The sequence below is a fragment of the Lampetra planeri genome, chromosome 26 (genome assembly GCF_965212315.1).
Source record: "Lampetra planeri chromosome 26, kcLamPlan1.2.h2, whole genome shotgun sequence".
Classification (NCBI taxonomy): Eukaryota; Metazoa; Chordata; class Hyperoartia; order Petromyzontiformes; family Petromyzontidae; genus Lampetra; species Lampetra planeri.
In genome coordinates this window covers 4493139-4513087 of record NC_136132.1, presented here as the reverse complement: position 1 = coordinate 4513087, position 19949 = coordinate 4493139, and the positions used below count along the sequence as shown (strand labels likewise).

Below are 19949 nucleotides of genomic sequence, written 5' to 3'. Positions count from 1 at the left end.
CTTTCTCCCTACCGCTCCCTATTTTATACCCCCACTTTGTCTTTCTCACCATGTGTCCACATCACTCGAGGGTTGTAGGTAGAAAGGCGCGGATCACTCAGGCGGGGGGGGGGGGGGGGTGACAAGGCAACAGTGAGTAGCTCAGCCTTTTGATTTGATTTTACATTTGTATGCCATAGCGTGGCACCTCCGCCAAAGATTGATGGGAAATAAGGGCGTCCGTGCATGCATAGCTGAGAACGCTGGTCCATTCCTCATCCCGGCCCACGGCTGCTGCCCGCTGCCATGGCGTGCCCTGAACACTCCGTCACGTGATGCCCATGACTCGTCACCTCCATCACGGTGCGCGGCTGGAAGGTTCCGTGAAGATGCTGTATGGCAACAACGACACAAACAACCACAACCCCCAACGACATAGGGGAATGCAAAACGGCCGCACGTTTTTGATGTAATATCGTGAAACGCACCGAAGTGTAACGTTCACAAGCCATTCCTGTAAAACAAAGATCGCGTTATCATCGCTAAGATGCCCGTTTGTATAGCAGGTCTCAAACATCGTGTGTTTACAAACGGGACAAGTTTGTAAAGATGACGATGCTTCAGTTAAGATGATTATTGAGTCCCCTAATATGAAGGTAAATAATAATAAATTCATATTGTGCCTTTTGTGGAAAAACTACTCTAAGTTGCCTTGGCAACGTAGGGGAGGCACAACCTTGGGTCGTCTTTCATGCCATATTCAACTGATAATCATGCAAATTTACCCAGGTGCATTCAAACCACTGACACATGCAGTGTTCCTGTAAACCGTGCTCAGATTGAAAATTCCATACCGTAAACGCCACGAATGAGTGCATTTATATTAGAGGTCACTATTGAAAAATAATATAACGCGCATCTGCCCACGCGTGGTGTAAAAACATTTGTCACGTAAAGCATTTTAATCACCCGTCATACACAGTCGTTTTTATCCAATTAGCCGAATAAAAAAAAACATTTTAATCCGCGTTGTGTATTTGATTCGTACAAGGGGGCCGGTAACATTTGATTAAGTTTCACGGAAATTCCGCGGCAGCATCGGAGCGGTACGGGTCAGCTGTCGACATTGGCCGTGAACTCGAACTGTCCACGCACAGCGGGTCACTGACGGGCCGTCGTGGGGCTCGTTTGCGAATCGTTTGCCCCCGCCGCCGCGTTGCGCCGCTTTAACCATTTTCGCTCAGAGTTTGAAACGGTGGGATTCTTCGCGCCAGTCCACCGACGTGAAAGGCGTTCACGCGGCCATTGGCCAAGGTCAGGGAGCCATGCTGGGGGATTGAATTTTCCCCCGTGTCTCTCGCTCGCTCGCTCTCTCTCTCGCGCACCTGGGAGCGCCCCATTCTTCCTTCACCTCCAAGGTGCTCTTTGCAAGCGAGCGTCGTTTTCACCCGCTGGACCTCCTCGCCCCTCGGGCATCATTCCTCTTCACTTTGCGGCCGCTTGCATGCAGCGGCCAGATAAGCCGCGACTCAATTAATTCATGAATGCTGTTTTAATAAATTACCTCTCAGTTTGCAATCTTCTATTTACTAAGAAGCTGGGCCTGGAAAAGCACTTGTGAAGTGAAAAAGCACCGAGCCTTGCCTCGCAGTCATTACAAGACCCTTGTGAGCCCTCCCTGTAACACATTTCCCCATTGTGCCGAGGGTGTATACTCCATTGAGATTCGTCGTGCCTTTCATAAATGCTTGAGAGAATATATTAAAAGAAAAGCCTTCGTGAGCGGGTGTTTGTTACCTGCCTTGGGCATGCGAGGCAGTGCCAGTCAGTTTGAAGGTTTCGGGGTGGCCTAAAACTTCATCAAACACACAACAGAAGCAGTTGGAGCATTGAACGATATGAGAAAAGCACGGATCATGGATCAGCAGGAGTTCTATTGATTAGAAATTGCAGGAAGTAAATGAAAATGCTATTGTTTGAAGCAAGTCTGATATCCAGTGAAGATAAAGGTCCTACGTATTCATGGCTATAAGGGTCGTGCAGTTTTGTTTTGGTGTTGCTCTACAAAGGAAATGTTTTATGTTACTCTCTTTTTAAGTCTGGAATGAAATTGTTTATCATTATAATGAGTATTATGAGATAACAATTATACATGTTATAATAATTGTCTGTTAACTGAATTGTGAAAGAATAACGAATTTTTGCGTGGAATCGTAACTCTACAAAGATGCCTGACATGGCTGTCGAATGAGGGCCACTTTGAAGTTGGACGCATCCAGGAAAAGAGTACACACCTGAGGAGCTCTTCCCGTGTTCAACTCCCCAATCCTAATGGACTCAAATCTCTTTCACAACATGTTGGTATTTTAAGTCAAACTAAAACTTGGTTGGGAACTTTCTAATGCTTCATAGCTCTGTGTACATCTCTGCTTTGCTTTTTGTGAAGGAAATGTTATTTTAAACGAAAATTCCATATTCCTCTGCTCTCACCCCTCCCTCCATAACCACAACTGACACATTAATTTGCAGGGTGTCATGGCTTTGCTCTTTTAATCATGAATTTTAACGCATAATGAAATTGGCTGCTAACTGAATTTTTATAATTACGCATAGAAATTGGAAATGCCTGGTGGGCTTGCTGGCGTGCCACTGAGCCCAGTACTTGCTGGTTTTAAAATCCCCGTGCAATTCATTTGACCCCCCCCCCCCCCACCTACCATCACCCCCTCCCCGTAACAATGATAAATATTCCTTGTTCAGCCTCGGAAACTTCTCGCCACAAGAGCCGTTAGCGAGCCCCTTATTAAGGCCGGCATGGCGCGCAAATTCCTCCCCCACAATGCAACAGCCGAAGCCGTGGTTCTCCGCGACCTGGCCTGCGACACAGCGCTTGCGCCGAGTGAGGCGAGGCCACGGAGCAGCAAAGGGCTTGTTGGCAGGCGATCATTTTGACAGAACCAGATGTCCTGCATTCATTGATTTAGGTGCGTTTGGCAGATTCACCGTCTCCACCGCCGCCAACTTGCCGGTGGTTTAGCCACCCGGTACACTTCTCATTGCTCCGTTTGGAGCTGGGCTGGATAACCAAAGTAATCTCTCTACCCAATGGTCGCTGCACTCGCTCGACTAATGGGAGAATTACGAGAATAGTTGGAAAGGAAAAGTCTCACCTCTTGTCCCACTCGTGCCGCTGGACGGGAGGTGATGGGTTGGACCTGATAGCGTCATGGCCTCATTGGTGCGTGACTTGCAGGGGGGTTTCCCGCCTTCGGGAGGTGGGGTGGCTGCCATTTTTTTATGAGGCCTGAGTAATCTATTACAAATACCTTAATAGCGATTGCACCTGGTGATTTTTAGGCCACATCAAGAGAAAAATAGAATTCTTTGGTTCTTTCGGTAAAGTCACGTATAAAGATAAAATAATAAATTAAATAATAGCATACGACGTTTCGATTGCAACACAAGCAATCATCATCAGGTATAAATGAAATAGCAACAAAAAATCTAACCAGAAAACTATAGACAGACATATAAGCAGACAGATATCACCAAGATACACAGAGAGAGTAACACAGGCACAGAGGGGGAGATCGTCTCTGTGGCGAGGCTTTAAATAGACAGAGGGGGGCGGAGGCAGAGAGAGGGAGGGGTTAGAGAAAAAAATTACATGTCAATGAGTACGAAGAACGCGTAGTAAAGTACGCAGGCTTGAACATTAGGAGAGATCCTGCGTACTTTACTACGCGTTCTTCGTACTCATTGACATGTTATTTTTTTCTATAACCCCTCCCTCTCTCTGCCTCCGCCCCCCTCTGTCTATTTAAGGCCACCCCACAGAGACGATCCCCCCTCTCTGTGCCTGTGTTACTCTCTCTATGTATCTTGGTGATATCTGTCTGCTTATATGTCTGTCTATAGTTTTCTGGTTAGATTTTTTGTTGCTATTTCATTTATACCTGATGACGATTGCTTGTGTTGCAATCGAAACGTCGTATGCTATTGTTTAATTTAATTTATTATTTATCTTTATACGTGACTTTACCGAAAGAACCAAAGAATAATTCCTGCAGTCACGAAAGCTCCAAAATTAAGAGCAAAATAGAACTTGGCTTTATCCGATCCTGTGCCTCCCCTAGGTCAGGAGTTAGAATGTAGGGGTGGCTGCCATTTTTTAACGAGGCCTAAATAACCTCTTACAAATATGTTGCAAGCTTGCGATTTTTTGTTCGTAAATTGACTTCACTGACGCACCTTCACAGCCCTATTTGTATTATTAATTTTCTTCCCAAGTGTTGCTTTTGAGGGTGGTTGCCACTAGCTACTGAGCAGCATCTTTCATATTCCTCCTCCGGAGAGTTTAATCTTGATACCACTGGTTCCAGTTAGCGGCAACATCCCGACAATACACACAGAAAAGATGAATACCCCTGTGTAGCCTTCTGCACGACTGTGACAAGTGCTGAAAGCCGCCACCTATTATAATCCATAAGCTGCAGGAGAAATTGATACCACCTCAGCAAATCTATTTACGTGGCTGAATAAAAATGTATTTATATGATAACCCACTGGTATCAAATGGTTGTCACATGCTGTTAGCGAGCACCTTTGAAGGCCAACACTCGCACACGCCAGGGTGGGTGGCCGCCAACACCACGCCGGGCCGTCTTTGTCGACCCAATGCTTATATTTGTACACCTCACCGGGCACTGTACCCATTTAAGGCCGAGTCGACCTATGGAAGGCAGAGGATCGGTTCAAATATTCGCCACTGTCATTGGTTGTGAGCGGCAATTGAACTCGCGTGCGAAGCGCCAACCACGACGCTACCGCCTCCCCACAATGCAACGCGTGCACGCGTTAAGACAGCCAACACGCACGCACATGTGGAGTGATTTCAGGACATTAACCCCGATGTCCCAGCTTCGAGTTTGCAGCTGCTAATGGTTCATCTGAGCTCTGCCTGAAGGGCCCTCATTGTAAACACGCTATTTGCAGCCTCAAGGAGCCACTCGCCTGCCATTAAGATTTGAAAATGAATTAGGACATGAATGCCCATCGTATATCGTGCCCAGTTTAACACGTAGGCTTTCGCGACCAGTATTACTCATGATAAAGGTTTTTTTGGGTGAGATCGCGTTATTATAAATGTGTCGCAACCCTCCACCACCCGACACGGCCAATCGGTAAAAAATGTGTCACGTTAACAAAACGCCAATTAGTTACTTCTTCAGCCCACCAGTGTGTTTGAAGAGTGAATCCACAACATTCTAAATGTTCTGGATTCACTCTTCAAATCATTATATTTAATTGGTGCCATCAGAGGATTTATTCTCGAAGATGTTTAAAAAACAAACTGTGTACTCTTACTCCGGTGGCCTTGCCAGGAACACAAGCAGCGAAAATGGCATCTGCAGCCGTCGGTGGTGTTGTCTTGTGATCTTTTTTTCTTTCTGAAGTAATTGCAGGTTCCTTGCTAATTAAGTACTAGTTGCCAATTGGAACAACGAAAAGAAAACACGAATTTTCCATGTTTTTCCAACAAACAAGCCAACACTGTGTTAACTCGGCTGGCTCTGTTGATGCAGGCAAGGGGAAAAAGTGTAATAAAGCAATTAACCAATTGGTTACTTCTTCAGCCCACAGGCGTGTTTAAAGAGTGAATCCAGAACATTCTAAATGTTCTTGGTTCTTTCGGTAAAGTCACGTAGAAGGGAAATAATAATATTTTATTATTTCCCTTCTACGTGACTTGCAGTCACGAAAGCTTTAAATCAACATTCTAAATGTTGTGGATTCACTCTTCAAACAAGAAGAAGTAACTAATTGGCGTTTTGTCAACGTGACACATTTTTTTACTGATTGGCCGTGTCGTCGGTTGAGGGTTGCGACACATTTATAATAACGCGATCTAACACCCAACAACCTTTATCATGAATATATCGTGACCATTAAATCATTTGATAGCGTTGGTGTGCCCGTGGCATTTTTGTATAGATCCTTTGCGCTGCTTGAATCCTGACCTCGGAGAAATATCCTTCACATTTATTTATTGTCGCTACAAAGATGGAGACTGTAGCCGTTGTGCTGAGGGAATACTGATGATACTGATTATACTTTATATATATATTGAATTGTTTAACTTTTAGGCTATCCTAGAAAGACCCTCTCAGGTGTTGTACATCTCTTAATGGGGATGTCCGGCTCCCACGTGGGGTGACACAGATTTTAGAAATTACCTAGGAATGCATAATTTGAGCAGGCCCCAGGTTTTATTTCTCCGCCGTGGGACTTTCACTGGGACACTATGGTTAACACCCCCCTCCCCCGCTCTATATATTTAAGAGCGCTGAGGGACCTTAACTATCTACTAAGCAGACATAATCTTGGGTTAATGTCTCATCTGGCAAGGCTCTTTTTGCCACCTTTACCACCTCAAAGCGCACTACCCCCATGCATGGCAGTGGCTGCCGGTTGCCGAGCTGCCCTGGGGAAGTCACAGTTATATTCGCAACGACCGTTTTTTTTTCTAGTTTCGACTGTGTGGCTCTCTGATGTGAGGATTTTTTTTGTTCCCCGCGTATGGTTCGGAATGATGTCCCCGGCATTGTGCTCCCAGCACTCGGGGTGACACGGTGGCAAGATGTCAACTACCTTGCCTGGTATACAGGAAGTCGTGGGTTCAATCCCGACGCTGACGCCTGCTGTATATGTGGAGTTTGTGGCGTCTCTCTTCCTGTGGTCACGTGTATTTTTTTTCCAGGTCCTCCGGTTTTTTCCCCTTCACATTTATAAACATACATTTCGAGTATTTGGCTGCCTTCAATTTCCACGTGATAAGCCACTTCGTTGAGCAATCATTTGTGGTCGCCAGGTCCCTTCTGAAAAAGTTACATAGCTCAGTGGGTCTTACCTGGTGAAATACAAAAATTGTTTACAGTTTAGTTTTTACTTGGAGACATCGTGCCGAGCCACACACGGTACGACTCGGAACACAAATGGTCGAAGGGGACAACATGTGTGGTGGAGAATATTTCACTGAATTGTCCACGATTCATTGTTCTTGACCTTAATTCAAACGCAGCTTTCCTTGTCGTGAACAGCATTGCACCTGCCAGGCGTTCTAAGTTGACGTCGGTAGAAAGCGAAATTTCAGGATGCTTTTAAATGACAGGGGGGGGGGGGGGTCCCATTCGATTAAATCCTTGGGTGTAAATAAGTGTTTTTCTCTCCCCCAGCATGATCATCATTCCCCCTCAAACGAGATGTGTCAACCAAAATCCACTGCGTAATGCCTTCACTGAGACTTAATACTTAACGTGTAATTAGTGCGCACACATCCCGTCCCCGAGGAATAATTATATTTAATTGGTGCCATCAGAGGACTTATTCTCGAAGATGTTTAAAAAAAAAAATGAACTGTGTACGCTTATTCAGGTGGCCTTGCCAGAACGCAAGCAGCGAAAATGGCATCTGCAGCCGTCGGTGGTGTTGTCTTGTGTTGTTTTTTTTTACTTCCTGAAGTGATTGCCGGTTCTTTGCTAATTAAGTACTAGTTGCCAACTGGAACAACGGAAAAAAAAACATGCATTTTATATGTTTTTCCAACAAACAAGCCAACACTGTGTTGACTAGGCTGGCTCCGTTGATGTAGGCAACGGGAAAATGTATAATAAAGCAATTAACCTATTTCGCCAAAGCGAGCTCTGAAATCTGTTCGGATTTGTTCTTTTCCTGTGCAAGAGAAAGAGAGTGATCTCATTCTTCCCCCCCCCCCCCCATATTTATGGACAAATCGTCATGCAATAAACTTTGTGGCTCGTTTCAACGGGACGAATATATTAAGTTAAAATCAACAAGCGTTGTTTGTTTATTAACCCAATCTTGTTGAAACTGCCACGTAGCTGTGATAACACACGTGAGCGAAACTGAATGAACCCCCGGGCCGGTGGCTTAACATCAACGGCTGCACGTCAGTTCACCTGAATTTAACCATCCCTGTTTTTTCCCCACCAGAATGAACGTGTTGTTTTTACTGAAAGAGTTTGCTTGCGACCTGGCTTGTAATTCAGCCGCAGCGCTTACCTGCAGCTAAAACTCAGCTGTGAGGAGCAGTCGCGAAGTCAGCCTGACAAGCGCACACTTTATGTAAACACAGGTGGGGGGGAGGGGCAAAAGGGTCGAGGGATATACTAATAATTTGCATTTATACGGCGCAATTCATCCAGGGATCTCAGTGCGCAATGCACGACACTAAGATATAAAAATAATACATATATGGGAAGTGTAGGCCTGGCACCCGAAACAGGTGAGTCTTCAGAGAAAACCTAAACATGGCGAGTGGCCTCGCCTGTCTAACCACTGGGGTGGGAGGGCATTCCACAGTCTTGGTGCAGCACATGCAAAAGGCGGCCCGGCCATAGGCATCACCTGCTGCACCCAGGCCTGTCCGAGCAATCGCTGTCTCTTCCAGGTCTCGGACAACCCTTCCCGTGGCCGCGGTCGTTGGAGGCCCCCCCCACCCCCCCCCCCCCCGCCATTTTGCACGGATGATGTGAACGACATATTTTGAAAACGTCAAAGTGAAAGAAAGACGGCGTTGTTGCTGCGTACGTGGGCACTGTGTTGGTCGCGCTGGGTGCGTGGCGGAATGCTCGCGGGAAAAACAAACGCAGTGGCTTGAGCGCGGGTTTTCGTTTCGTCGAGTTATTTTAAAAAAATATTTTTGTTGAGTCTGCTGGTTAATACTTTACTTCCGTTAAGACGTCTCCTAATTACTGCTTGTCTGTCAGAAAGTGTAGCCAGTTTAACACTTTGACTTTGTCAGTTTGGCACTACATTGTTAATTGTAAAAGTGAATGCCAGTTTTGCCTTTGGGTACTTTTCTGATGAGTACAAAGATAATTGCTTCCATTTAATTTGTGGATTTTCTGACTTTCATGTAAAATGAACATAGGGGAGATGTTCTTTCAGGGTTTGTGTATCGCTTTGTCACTTGGGAAGCGTTATCGAGTGGAATGCAGACAACAGATTTGACCTTTGAATGCACAAGTAACAGGTTAATTTTATTAGCAAGCTATCCACAAAAGCGTCACTATCACAGAGAGTGCAGCAAAATTGCTTTCTTTCTTTCCTGTAAGCAAAATGCTTGAGGGCACCACTTTAATGCATGGGTTAGTGACAAGTGAATCGGCCAGAGACGGCCGTTCTGAGTATCTTGGCCTGCTCTTATCTCCCCCCCCCCCCCCCCCGCTGCCTTTGTTGCACCGTGCGCTGCATGAAAATGGACCCCGACCGTGTGCGGTCGTAGGGTTTGCAGCGACACAGTTTGCTGCGACGCGAGTGCGACTGAACCCTCTGTTTTACTGGCTGCGTCTCGCGGGGAATGCGTGCGTGGCGGCCCGTGAGCAATTGAACTGGGCAGCGAGCGCACACACGTAGGGCGACGGGTGACCCCGAGTTCACAGACACCCGAGTTGGATCCTGGTTTCGAGTCCAGGGTAAAATCGCCCCTTTACCGTATCACAGTGCTTGTTGCATTCACACACTCGCATGTCATCATCATCATCGTCCTCGTTATTGATATGTGAAGTATTGCCCTTTGCTACTTGGTTCTCCAGGGATCGCCCCTTTCCAGCTCAAGGATAATGCATTCATTCTCATAACCGATATTTCGTTACAGGAACTATATATATGAAAAAAAAACATTCCCTGCAAAATGACATAACCATTCGTGCGGAAAACTTGATCTGGTTTCCACAGCGCCGGCACACTCCAAATGGTTATATGGAATGCAATCATATTTTGATACCTCGAGCTGAACCAACTGACTGCCTGCCATCGATATGGCTTTTGCCATCAACGCCGCTTCCACCAAACCCTGCACCCTCCCACCCCTCTACTCCCCCACCCCTCTACTCCCCCACCCCTCTTCACCCCTCACCTGGTCCCCTGCCCTCTGACCCCTTGCCAGCCGTTATCGCAGTGCGCCTCCTCCGCTCTACGTATGTGCCCCCTCCGCTCTACGTATGTGCCCGGGTCTTCGCAAGCTGTTTGTGCTATCTTCTTGGTTCTTACGGTAAAGTCACGTATAAAGATAGGGAAGTAATAAAATAATAAAAATAAAACATAATAAAATAATTCTCACGACGTTTCGGCCACAACGCAAGCAGCCGTCCTCGGGTGAAGACCAGGTCTGTCGGGGAGATAGCGTCTGAATGAAACACCACCACGCTTGGAGCGTATATTTAAGCTGTTTGTGCTCGTTGTTTCCACTCACAGTCTTATTTGCCCCTCTCCTGTCATTTGAATTTACGAGCGGCTTGGATTCAAATGAGATGGGTCAAGTCTGCGCTGCGTGGTGCTAGTTTTGAGTAATGTGCACGCGCGTTATAGATCAAGTATTATTTTGTTGTGTAATAAAACATGCATGCTGGTATTTCTTTTAGAAGTATGCCCTGTTGGTTGGTATTCGTGAGCAGGCTTAGATAGATGCTCGTTTAAAAATGTAAAATGTTTTTCCACACATTGAAATGTGTTTGAAGGAGACATTTTTTTCCGTATGAAAAAAAATCTGTAATGGGGCTGAGTTATATCACAATTGTAATAAAGCTCGGTTGTCACCACCGAGTTGTTAACGTGGGATTAAGGACACTTGGGAACACATTAGTCAAATTAGATGCATTACTCATGGAATTACAATAATTTCGAACAAGTGAATTGTTGAAACTGGTGCAACGTTTAATTTAATGTGAAGGTCATAGCCATGGAAATCTGCCAGTCTGGTACATGTGAGGGTTATTTCGCACTGCTTGATGCTGTGGAAGAACATGACTTAATGGCACAGATCAATTCAAAATCACCATTCTGTGGCATTTAGCACCAACCCGTTTTCGAGATTTATTTTTTACACATTGAAGTTTCCACAACTATGACAAAATAACTTGAAATGCACCTAATCTAATTGGATCTTGGCAGCTAAGTAGGTCTGAGACTGGTTTGGTTATGGATGTTACAGCCTTGGCCTGCGAGTGGCTGGGTCATGATAGGGTGCCACGGGAGTGAGATGTCAACTACCTCGCCTGTTATACAGGAGGTCGTGGGTTCAACCCCGAGCCTGATGCCTGCCGTATATTTGGAGTTTGCATTTTCTCTCTCTGTGGTCGCGTGGATATGTTTCTCCGGGCCCTCCGGTTTTTCCCCCTCCACATTTCGAATCGACGTGCGTTTAGAGTTTTTGGCTGCTATACATTTCCACGTGGTCATTTGTGGCCAGGTCGCTTCTGAAAAAGCACAGTGGGACTTACCTGGTAAAATACAAATATCTTAGCTTGGTGTTGATTCTGCCCCCCTCATGCGTGGCTGTTTGCTGGGTGCTCAGGTTACCAAACCCTCAATAATTCTAATGGCCAAGCTTCCCGTTGTAGGTGCCTCCTGTAGAAGAGTGCCAAGACCATCCTAGACAAACAGTCGATATTACTAAGCATCATTAGACAACGCACGTTTGCCAACCACGCATGTGCGTGCATTCATTGCGGGGCCAACGTGACAGCCCAACACTGAATGAGCGGGAGACCATGGAGCACACATGGTCTTCCGCTTGTAAAGTGCATCAGGGCGTAGCCGTGCGGACCGGTAGCCCTGCACATGCTGGAGGAGGAGGAGGCTGCAGAGTGGCTCTGTGGCTCTGGGCTGACATAAATTGGGGCATTTATTTAATTATCTCTCTATATATTGTAAATGTATCTGGTGTTTTGACTGTGAGAAGTCACATGCAATAGCATTCGCTAAATCATTTAAACGTGCCACCTGTGTGTAATGTAGCCATTTAGTATCTAGATAGCAACGCTGTATCTTAAGTAACTCTCACAGAAGGGCTTCTCAAATGTATCACCCCCAAACCCCTTTAATTAATTCGTTTATTTTCTTCTCTTAATTGCTTACTCTCGTATCGTGAGAAACAACGTGTTCCTGGACAACCCTAGAACGTCATGTTACGGGACGACTGAAGTCATGGAGAAAGGCCTCGTTACTCACACGAGGGAAACGCTCTGGCAAACTGTTTCATTTGCTTGTAAGAACTTTAAACTCGGGGAAGTAGGGTGTTTGCTGCTCCCAAGTAATCTTGACAATCGATTGACTGAGATGTAATTTTATTGTGGCACTTAAACCGATAACCCCACCTTGTTTTATTAATGGACTGGGTAGTTGCTGTTCTCAATTGGCAATGGAAACCACCCCCATAGCAGTTGTGAGCCACAGCTTGTGCTGTCTTACAGCATTGTATATTCACGGATTGGACGCATTGCGGATTGTTCTCATTTATTTTTCAGCATTTTGTTACCTAAATAATAAACGTAGACAAAATTCCCATGAGAATTTTTATATCGCAGTCCGTATTTGTATTGCGTCTTAACACATGTGTATCTCATGGTGCTGTTCTACTTGATGAATAAATGTGCAACTACGAACTTACTTAATGGGCATATGCATTTAATATCAATCCGTGTGGGCCCATACAGTGCCACTGCCTGGTCTGCAATGGAGGTGTGTGTTAGGTATTGGAAGCCACTAACACCCTGTGCATGTCCTTGAATGCCCTGTAAAGGTGTTCAGCTGTTAGATGTACGACTCTACATCAGTATACAACTCGTAAGTAAGCCACGTGCAACAGCCATTCAATTAATGCTAGTTCCCGGTATTAGGGAACGGCTCAATATAATAAAATCGAGCAATTTAAAATGATATCGTACATAGCAATTAGATCGTTATTAATATGCAGTGGCACACTATTTTTCCGTAATAAAGAATTTTTTTTTAGAACACTTAAAAATATCGACCCATCCTTTGATTTATGCATAACATGAATATCAAAGGCAGTGTAAAAGAGAAAACCACATAAATAGGACATAATGAAAGGAATTGTGAAAATTGCCTGAAGGAATAAAGCAAAAATTTCTTGAATTTAAATTGTAACATCTGCAGCCACTTGGAAATTATTATAGTTGTTGCAGCTTTGACATTTTCCCTCCTGAAAATGTGATTAAAAAAAAAGACCTTTGGTCCCTTGATTTTTTATTTCTTACATTTTTTTTCTTAAATAGAAATTTGGTTATGGTATCTTTGTGGCACGGCCTCTGCTGGGCTAGTTATTTAACGATGCGAAAGAGAATTAGGTTGTGAAAATATTATGGTAAATTGTCTCATGACGGTCTGTGTGAACGGTTAACCTGTCTCGTCGAATCTGCAAACTTACATTCTGGTTATTTTTAGTAGGTCGTCGTGCGCGCGCGCGCACACACGTGACGTTGCTTTTTATCACATTAATATTTACTCTTCTTTAATGTATTAACTGACACATTAAATGCCACTGCTGTTTTATAGTCCACATCTATCATCGTTATCGTCCATTTGTTTTCTGCAGACAAGCTACCCAGATTTACATCAGAAAGTTCCAGTTTAAAACGTAGCACATTGCTTTTTGGAGATTTCTCTCTGAATGTCAACCAAAGATGAGTCATCCATTACAAATCTACGCCCATACTATTTCTGCTCCAAAGAGTAATGCCATTCATCAGCTGTAACGTGTCACCCATCCGCATTAAAAGCATTGCCCAGTGAATCCAGCAATACCATATTCTGTGAACTCGGACGAAACAAATGCCCTCTCATATTTGCAAATTTCAAGTCTTTCCATTATAACTCTGGACTACCATTCTTGCAGCCCCCCTCCCCACCTCACCACGTTGAGAATTTTTCCACGGGCTTTTTCGTTGCGCCTTTGTAGGCTCCTCTTTACACTTCCCTTCTTTTCCGTCTTGTCCAGCAACCACCGCCCCCTTTGTCTCCTTCTCCCAACCCTCTACAGCGACTTCCCCGTGCCCTCATTGGATACAGGGGCTCGTCCACACGTTACACGCTGGGGAGTGTGTCCTGCGAAAGTGAACTGTTCACAGTGGTTATTGGGTCAGATTGCAGTTCAGATCCGTGCCGTTTGCCCCCCCCCCCTCCCTCCCACGTTCATCACGGGTGAGTTGCACTGCACTGCAATTGCATTCAATCTACGCAACTTCTGGCCAACGACCCGACGCTGAGCCTGATGTGTGTGCGCTGTGTACTTTAGAGGTTCGATTGTCAGCATACTCGGCATGGTATTTGTCCAAAACGTTGCCGGTGTCTGAGCCATGTCCAAAAACTGCCAGTGGTTCCCGGCCACCCCGTGACACCCGCCCAGTGACTGCGCCCCTGCTTGGCTACACAATTCTGAAGAGTCACAGGAGATGGCCTCATAACCGCCTCCTGTGGCGTTGCCCGCCGCTGCATTTTCTGTAACGTCTTACTCCCCCCCCCCCCCCGTTCCCCCGCGTCGCAGGCCATGCCGTCGTTCCCAAGTATTACTACGTCCCCAACGACTTCATCGAGGCGGAGAAGAAAATGCCGGGCAGCCAGAAACGCTTCCCCAGCAACACCGGATCAGACGGTCGCCTCTTCCTGTGGGGTCAGGCCCTCTACTGCATTGCCAACCTGCTGGGTACGTAATGGCAAATTCCTACTTCAGAACAGCATGAGTGTATCCGCGCGTGCGTGTGTGTGTGTATGCGTACGGTATTTTCACTGGTGTAATCCCAGAGACCCAGGTTCGCTCTCTGGCAACACACGTCACGAGTGGCAAGAGCCTTTTGATCACGGATGTGCCGGCCGTTCCATAGTTTGCCTGCTTGGTGATGTCGGTTTGGATGGCCAAATAGGCTCATTGACTCAAACATAATTGTCTCAATATGCGGAGACACAAAAGGGAGTTCTTATGTTTGGCTTTAGCCCATAATGCTCCGCCGCATAACACATAACGAGTGTGCTCAGCCTAGGTCTGCTTCGCCTAAAATCAGTACCTGGTCGTTGTTGTGGTGTGGTTAAGAACACACGACCAATGGGAAGACGAGGGCAGCGAGGCGTTGTGCCGCGGCCCCTCCCACTGCTCAACAGGCTTTACCAGCCCGAGAAGGGGCTCGCTAAACCGCACTTTTGCAAACAGTCTGCAAAGCTCAAGGAGGAACATTTAAATTGTGTGTGATTGTGTATGTACGTGTGTGTGTGTGAGCGCGCGTGTGTCTATACGTGCTGTGCTACGAACACGGCGACCCGGGTTCGATTCCCGCTCACGGCCAACACCGGTGACGATTTTCTGAACCGGTCCTGGGCCTCCCCTAGGTCGACTCAGCCTTAAATGTGTACCTGGTGTGGTGTGTTAATATCGCCACTGGGGAGACAAAGGCGGCCGGGCGTGGTGCTGGGCACCCACCCCCTCGTGTGTCGTCGCGGCCTTCATAGGTGCTCGGGAACACAACTTGCAGCAACATTATTTAAAGGCATTATGGGTAATCTTTGTCTTACAGCGCCGAGATGCTATATGATAAAGGAAACTAATCTAAATAAACTACAACAAATAGCCTCCTTGTCAACAAGTTAATATTTTCAGCAGATAAATTACCAAAGTTTTTAATTTAATCACTTAAGTCAAGACTTCATTACATTTAATTATGGGTAAAATTAGTGACATTTACAATTTATCTCGTTACATTCTTGAAATCAGCAATTTAATTATTTAAACCAAATGCATTAAAAATTCCAAAACTCATTAAAGCCCTAAGCATTTTAGACGAAGAACATTGTTTGATAACCATTTTAATTACATTATTAGAATGGCTAACTTTTTGTATATTGTACTTGTAAGTATTTATCAATTAAAACGTACAAAGTAAACAACAGTTCTCATTTTTCTATTGAGGAAAAAAGGTTTGATTTAACCACCCCATAGGTATTTAACAAAAGAACAACCTTTAACTGGACACGGAACATAGTGAACACACCCTTGAGCCTCTCCCATAGAAAAGGTAATTCCATCTCGTGTTAATTACGTGAATAATTGAACCGTCGTCAAATAGGTTCTTTGACCGACACGGTCTGACCATTTCCATATCACAGCTTTCACAAACACCGGCTTATGGCTTTTAATTCATCGAAGGATTTACCTCCCGTGGCGAAATTTTGTACAGGATAAGTAAAACAGTAGACATGCTTGCTTGTGTGTCCTTCATGTGCTACACAATGCGCATCGTCCCTGCTTCTTATGCCCTTTGTTGTCCAACGTGCGGAACGATTCACCCTACCTGGCGATGAACGATTTGTGTCTGATTCAGGTTCTCGCGATTTCTTATTTTACATCACGTTGAATGGTAGCAAGGGGCGATGCGAACCCCCTTGCCTGCAGCAGATACCATTTGAAACGCACACCTCGATTATTACACATCCGATTCAATACACGCGTCCTGAGAATAACAATCAATATCAATCAATCAATCGATCCGTCCATCGTTATTCCCTGCTGCATAGCCTCCCATCCCCCACACCATGCGTCTCGGCGTCCTGTATCCCGTCGTCGTGTATCTTTCGTTGTGCGCGTGTGCCCCGTGTCCTTGTGTCCCGCGCGACATTTCTCGGCCTTGTCCCATGTCGGACGTCGGTCGCGCCGCGTCTCACGTGTGCCGTGTTCTGTTCCCATCTCCCCCCCCCCCCCGTGTTCCCAGTCGAGAGGCTGCTGAGCCCGTACGAGCTGGACCCCGTGCATCGCTTTGTTGCCATTGAGGATCGGCGCAACATCAGCATGAGATACTCAAACCAGGTGCGGTGCCTCTCTCACCCACCACTCCACTGCTCCGACAGTAATTTCCCCCCCCCCTTCCCCCACTATTGGGCACCTCCGATTAGCACGGTTGGCTACGTACGGTGCGATTAGAAGTTCAACACACATAATTGTACACGCCGCAATGTAGGTAGGTGGTCTTGGTGGCCCGTGCAAGTGCCATGCAGACTGGTAAAGTGTTTTTATTTTGCATACAGCGAGTGCAGTGAGTGGTGCTGGAGGTTGTTAAGAGCAATTTTTTAAAAAATCACAGTTGCTCAGCACAGACCCCTGAAGGCCTGATAAAACATCCAAGCGTCGAGCAACAAACGGCGCCGTTAGAGTTGTAAAAGATGAGAGCGAACGCGTTGCTTGAAACGCGTTGCTTGAAACGAGCAAGGTTAGCGTGAGGGCTTGAAGGAAAGAGGGACGATTGGATGAATTTTTTTCCCAGTGGATCAGTGCGAAGGAAGTGGCGGAAATGGAAGCGTTGTGATCCTCGGTGTGGCGGTGCAACCACGGTGCGGGTGGGCTGGTGCTTCACGGTGTTGATGTACGCGACATTTTTCATTCTCTCTGCCACGTGTTGCTCCCTCCAGTGCCATCACTACAGTCATTGCTGACTGAGGAATTGCTGCACATGCTTTGGGGCAGTATCCTGCACTTTGAATGAATCACAGGCCGATGTTCTGTGACAGTACATCTCTTGCATGTGAAATGATGGCTTTGTTTGCATGCATTTCGAGGCCCTTTTGTGGTGTCCTAGGTCTTTTGCAATTCAGACATGGAAATAAGTGTTGCAGTAATTGTGGATAAATCTAGAACTGTGGAAAGCTGCTCTGCGCTGGAATATAAATGGCCACCCGCCCCGTTTCTCACCCATAGAGCCCTCACTTGTAATTGTTTACCAGTCTCATTAGCCAAACCTCCGTGTCCATCTTTCATTTCACCCTTGTGTTTTTATCTATCATAGCCGAGGGAAAAAATATATATTAGAGGGTTTACCGGGGGCAATGCACTGCGATAAAAACAGCCATTCTTTCGGTAAAGTCATGTCAGTAGAACAAAAAAAAGTCACGACAATTCCATTGCAAAACAAGCAATCGTCATCAGGTGGACAGATACAGCAGTAGAACTGCTGAACAAGAAAGGGCTGCTGCAACAAGAGGGTTTTTCTAGGTTTGAGGTGGGTGTCACCCGAGGGTAAGAGATGGAAAGGAGTCCCGTCGCTGCACACACGCACAACAGCTGCGTTAAAGGGAGAGATTGGCATGTTCATGTAAACGAGTTTAATGGAAAATGAGCAGCCACTTAAAGCCAGATTTTGTCGGGTTATTCACTCCTTTAAGTGCATTTTGTTTGGGACCACGGACAGTTTTGTTTTTCGTTTGTTTTCATACGCTCCTGCATTTCACTATACAAGACCTGGAACGGTGCCTGTTAGGTGCAGAGACTTAAAGGACCCATTGGATTTTCCTATCCGTTGTATCGCAGTGGAACGAGGAGAATGATAAAACACATCTTAAATATAATGCAACTTAAAAAATATATATACGTTGAAAAACACAAGAAAACTTATTTAGATTTTCTCAATTGCCCACTTAAAAATTATGTAACATTATTACGATGCAATACATTTACGCATAAAATAAACGCGTTAGGATCTGCGCAGCAATGTTGTAAATGTTGTGGCTCTCCAACACACCGGCGTGCTGTACTAGTGACCAATTGCCACGTTCTGTTTACGTGACAACCCTTACTAGTTGGCCGTGTCGGGTGGTGGTGGGTTTAATGACACATTTATATATTTATGCGATCTAACCCAAAAAAAAGACCTCTATTATGGATGTTGACATTGTAATGCTCAAAGTTGACCGAATTGGTGCACCCAATTCCTTCAGATCTCAGAAGCCAAGCAGTGTCAATCCCGGTTGTTATGCATATGGGAGATGGCAAGGTGGGCGGTCAGTAGATGCTGGGCCAACGATAGCTTCTTGAATTCATCTGGGCAGAGCTTTGAGCGTTATGTGTGGGTTTTTTGTCAGGAAACCTCTCGAATTCCACAAACAGTTTTCTCACACGGTTGTCCCATTTCATGAACGAAACAAATTATATCTGGTGGCGATGCCTGATTGCCAGTTGCTGCCCAAGCGCGTGCAGCATAAAATGCAACGCGTTCGTCAGTAACACTCTGCCTTAAGAGGAGAAAATATCTAATAGGTGACATCTGGGAGGGCAATTATGAATGGGGGCCACGGGTAGCACTTAGGGGGCAGGAGCAGTTTAGATATCGTTTGCCACCAACAATAACTGTGGCCAGGAATTGAACTTAGGTTGGCAAATTGATAGTGCAATGCATTACCACTAACTCCCCTTTACCCCCACCTCCCCCCCAAACAATAACTACAGCGACATGTTTGAAACTCAACAGTTCCGTGGAAGGATGTTATGGGCGAGAAAATGCGTGGCTAAAATTTTTTTTAAACAAAGCTGCCTCGTGTCTTATCCCATCAGCGACAACACCAGCACCCAATAGGTGCTATTTATTTTCACTTCTGCCTAAAGAGTTGCCTGCCGCCCTCCTCAGAGTCAGCGCCGCCATCTGTACATGGCCACGCCCCTCACACATACACCCAAAAAAAAAAATACGTTTTATTTTTTTGGCCACGTATGCATATTGGAAAGAGTTTTTAGATACATTTCTGGCCACTTTGAAATGCACACCGTCTCATTTACACAGTGGCCCTTAATGGTGGCCACGCGTCACTGTGGATCGGACACACCATGCATATTCAAAGATTCTAGATTTGAAGCTTTCGTGACTGCAAGGATTCATACTCTTAGTTTTTTCGGTAAAGTCACGTAGGTAAAAAAATGAAATTAAAATTAATAAAAATAAAATAGCCCCGCCCCCCCCCTCCCAATACGTTCCATTCATTGGCTACCACATTCTGATAAGCTCCCCCCCCCCTCTCCTCCCCCTTAACTTGTATTTAAGAACTTGCATCTTGGAATCGCTGCCTCACTTGATACAGCAAATCTGGCTGTGACGGTCTCACCTGATGACGGAGACTTGTGTTGCCTCCGAAACGTCGTGATTTTTATTATTTTATTTTTATTAATTTTAATTTCATTTTTTACCTACGTGACTTTACCGAAAAAACTAAGAGTATATTCAAAGATGCTAAACTCTGCTCGGGCCGGTGTGCAATTATTGACAGGCAGCAGTCGGCCACACCTTATTAGAGAGAGATGACTTAGATAGGCGCTCACACCATTGCAGATTGCACAGGTG

At 45.7% G+C, this 19949-nt stretch overlaps 1 protein-coding gene across 4 annotated transcripts in view; it reads left to right on the top strand.

The window, feature by feature from the left end:
* PHKB (phosphorylase kinase regulatory subunit beta) overlaps positions 1 to 19949 on the top strand; it is a 204201-nt gene that overhangs the window by 95613 nt on the left and 88639 nt on the right. For all 4 annotated transcript variants that reach the window (XM_078606541.1, XM_078606542.1, XM_078606538.1 and 1 more), the window contains 2 exons: positions 14348 to 14506; positions 16560 to 16654. In XM_078606541.1, the coding sequence (XP_078462667.1) occupies positions 14348 to 14506; positions 16560 to 16654 (254 nt within the window). The remainder of the gene's footprint in view (positions 1 to 14347; positions 14507 to 16559; positions 16655 to 19949) is intronic.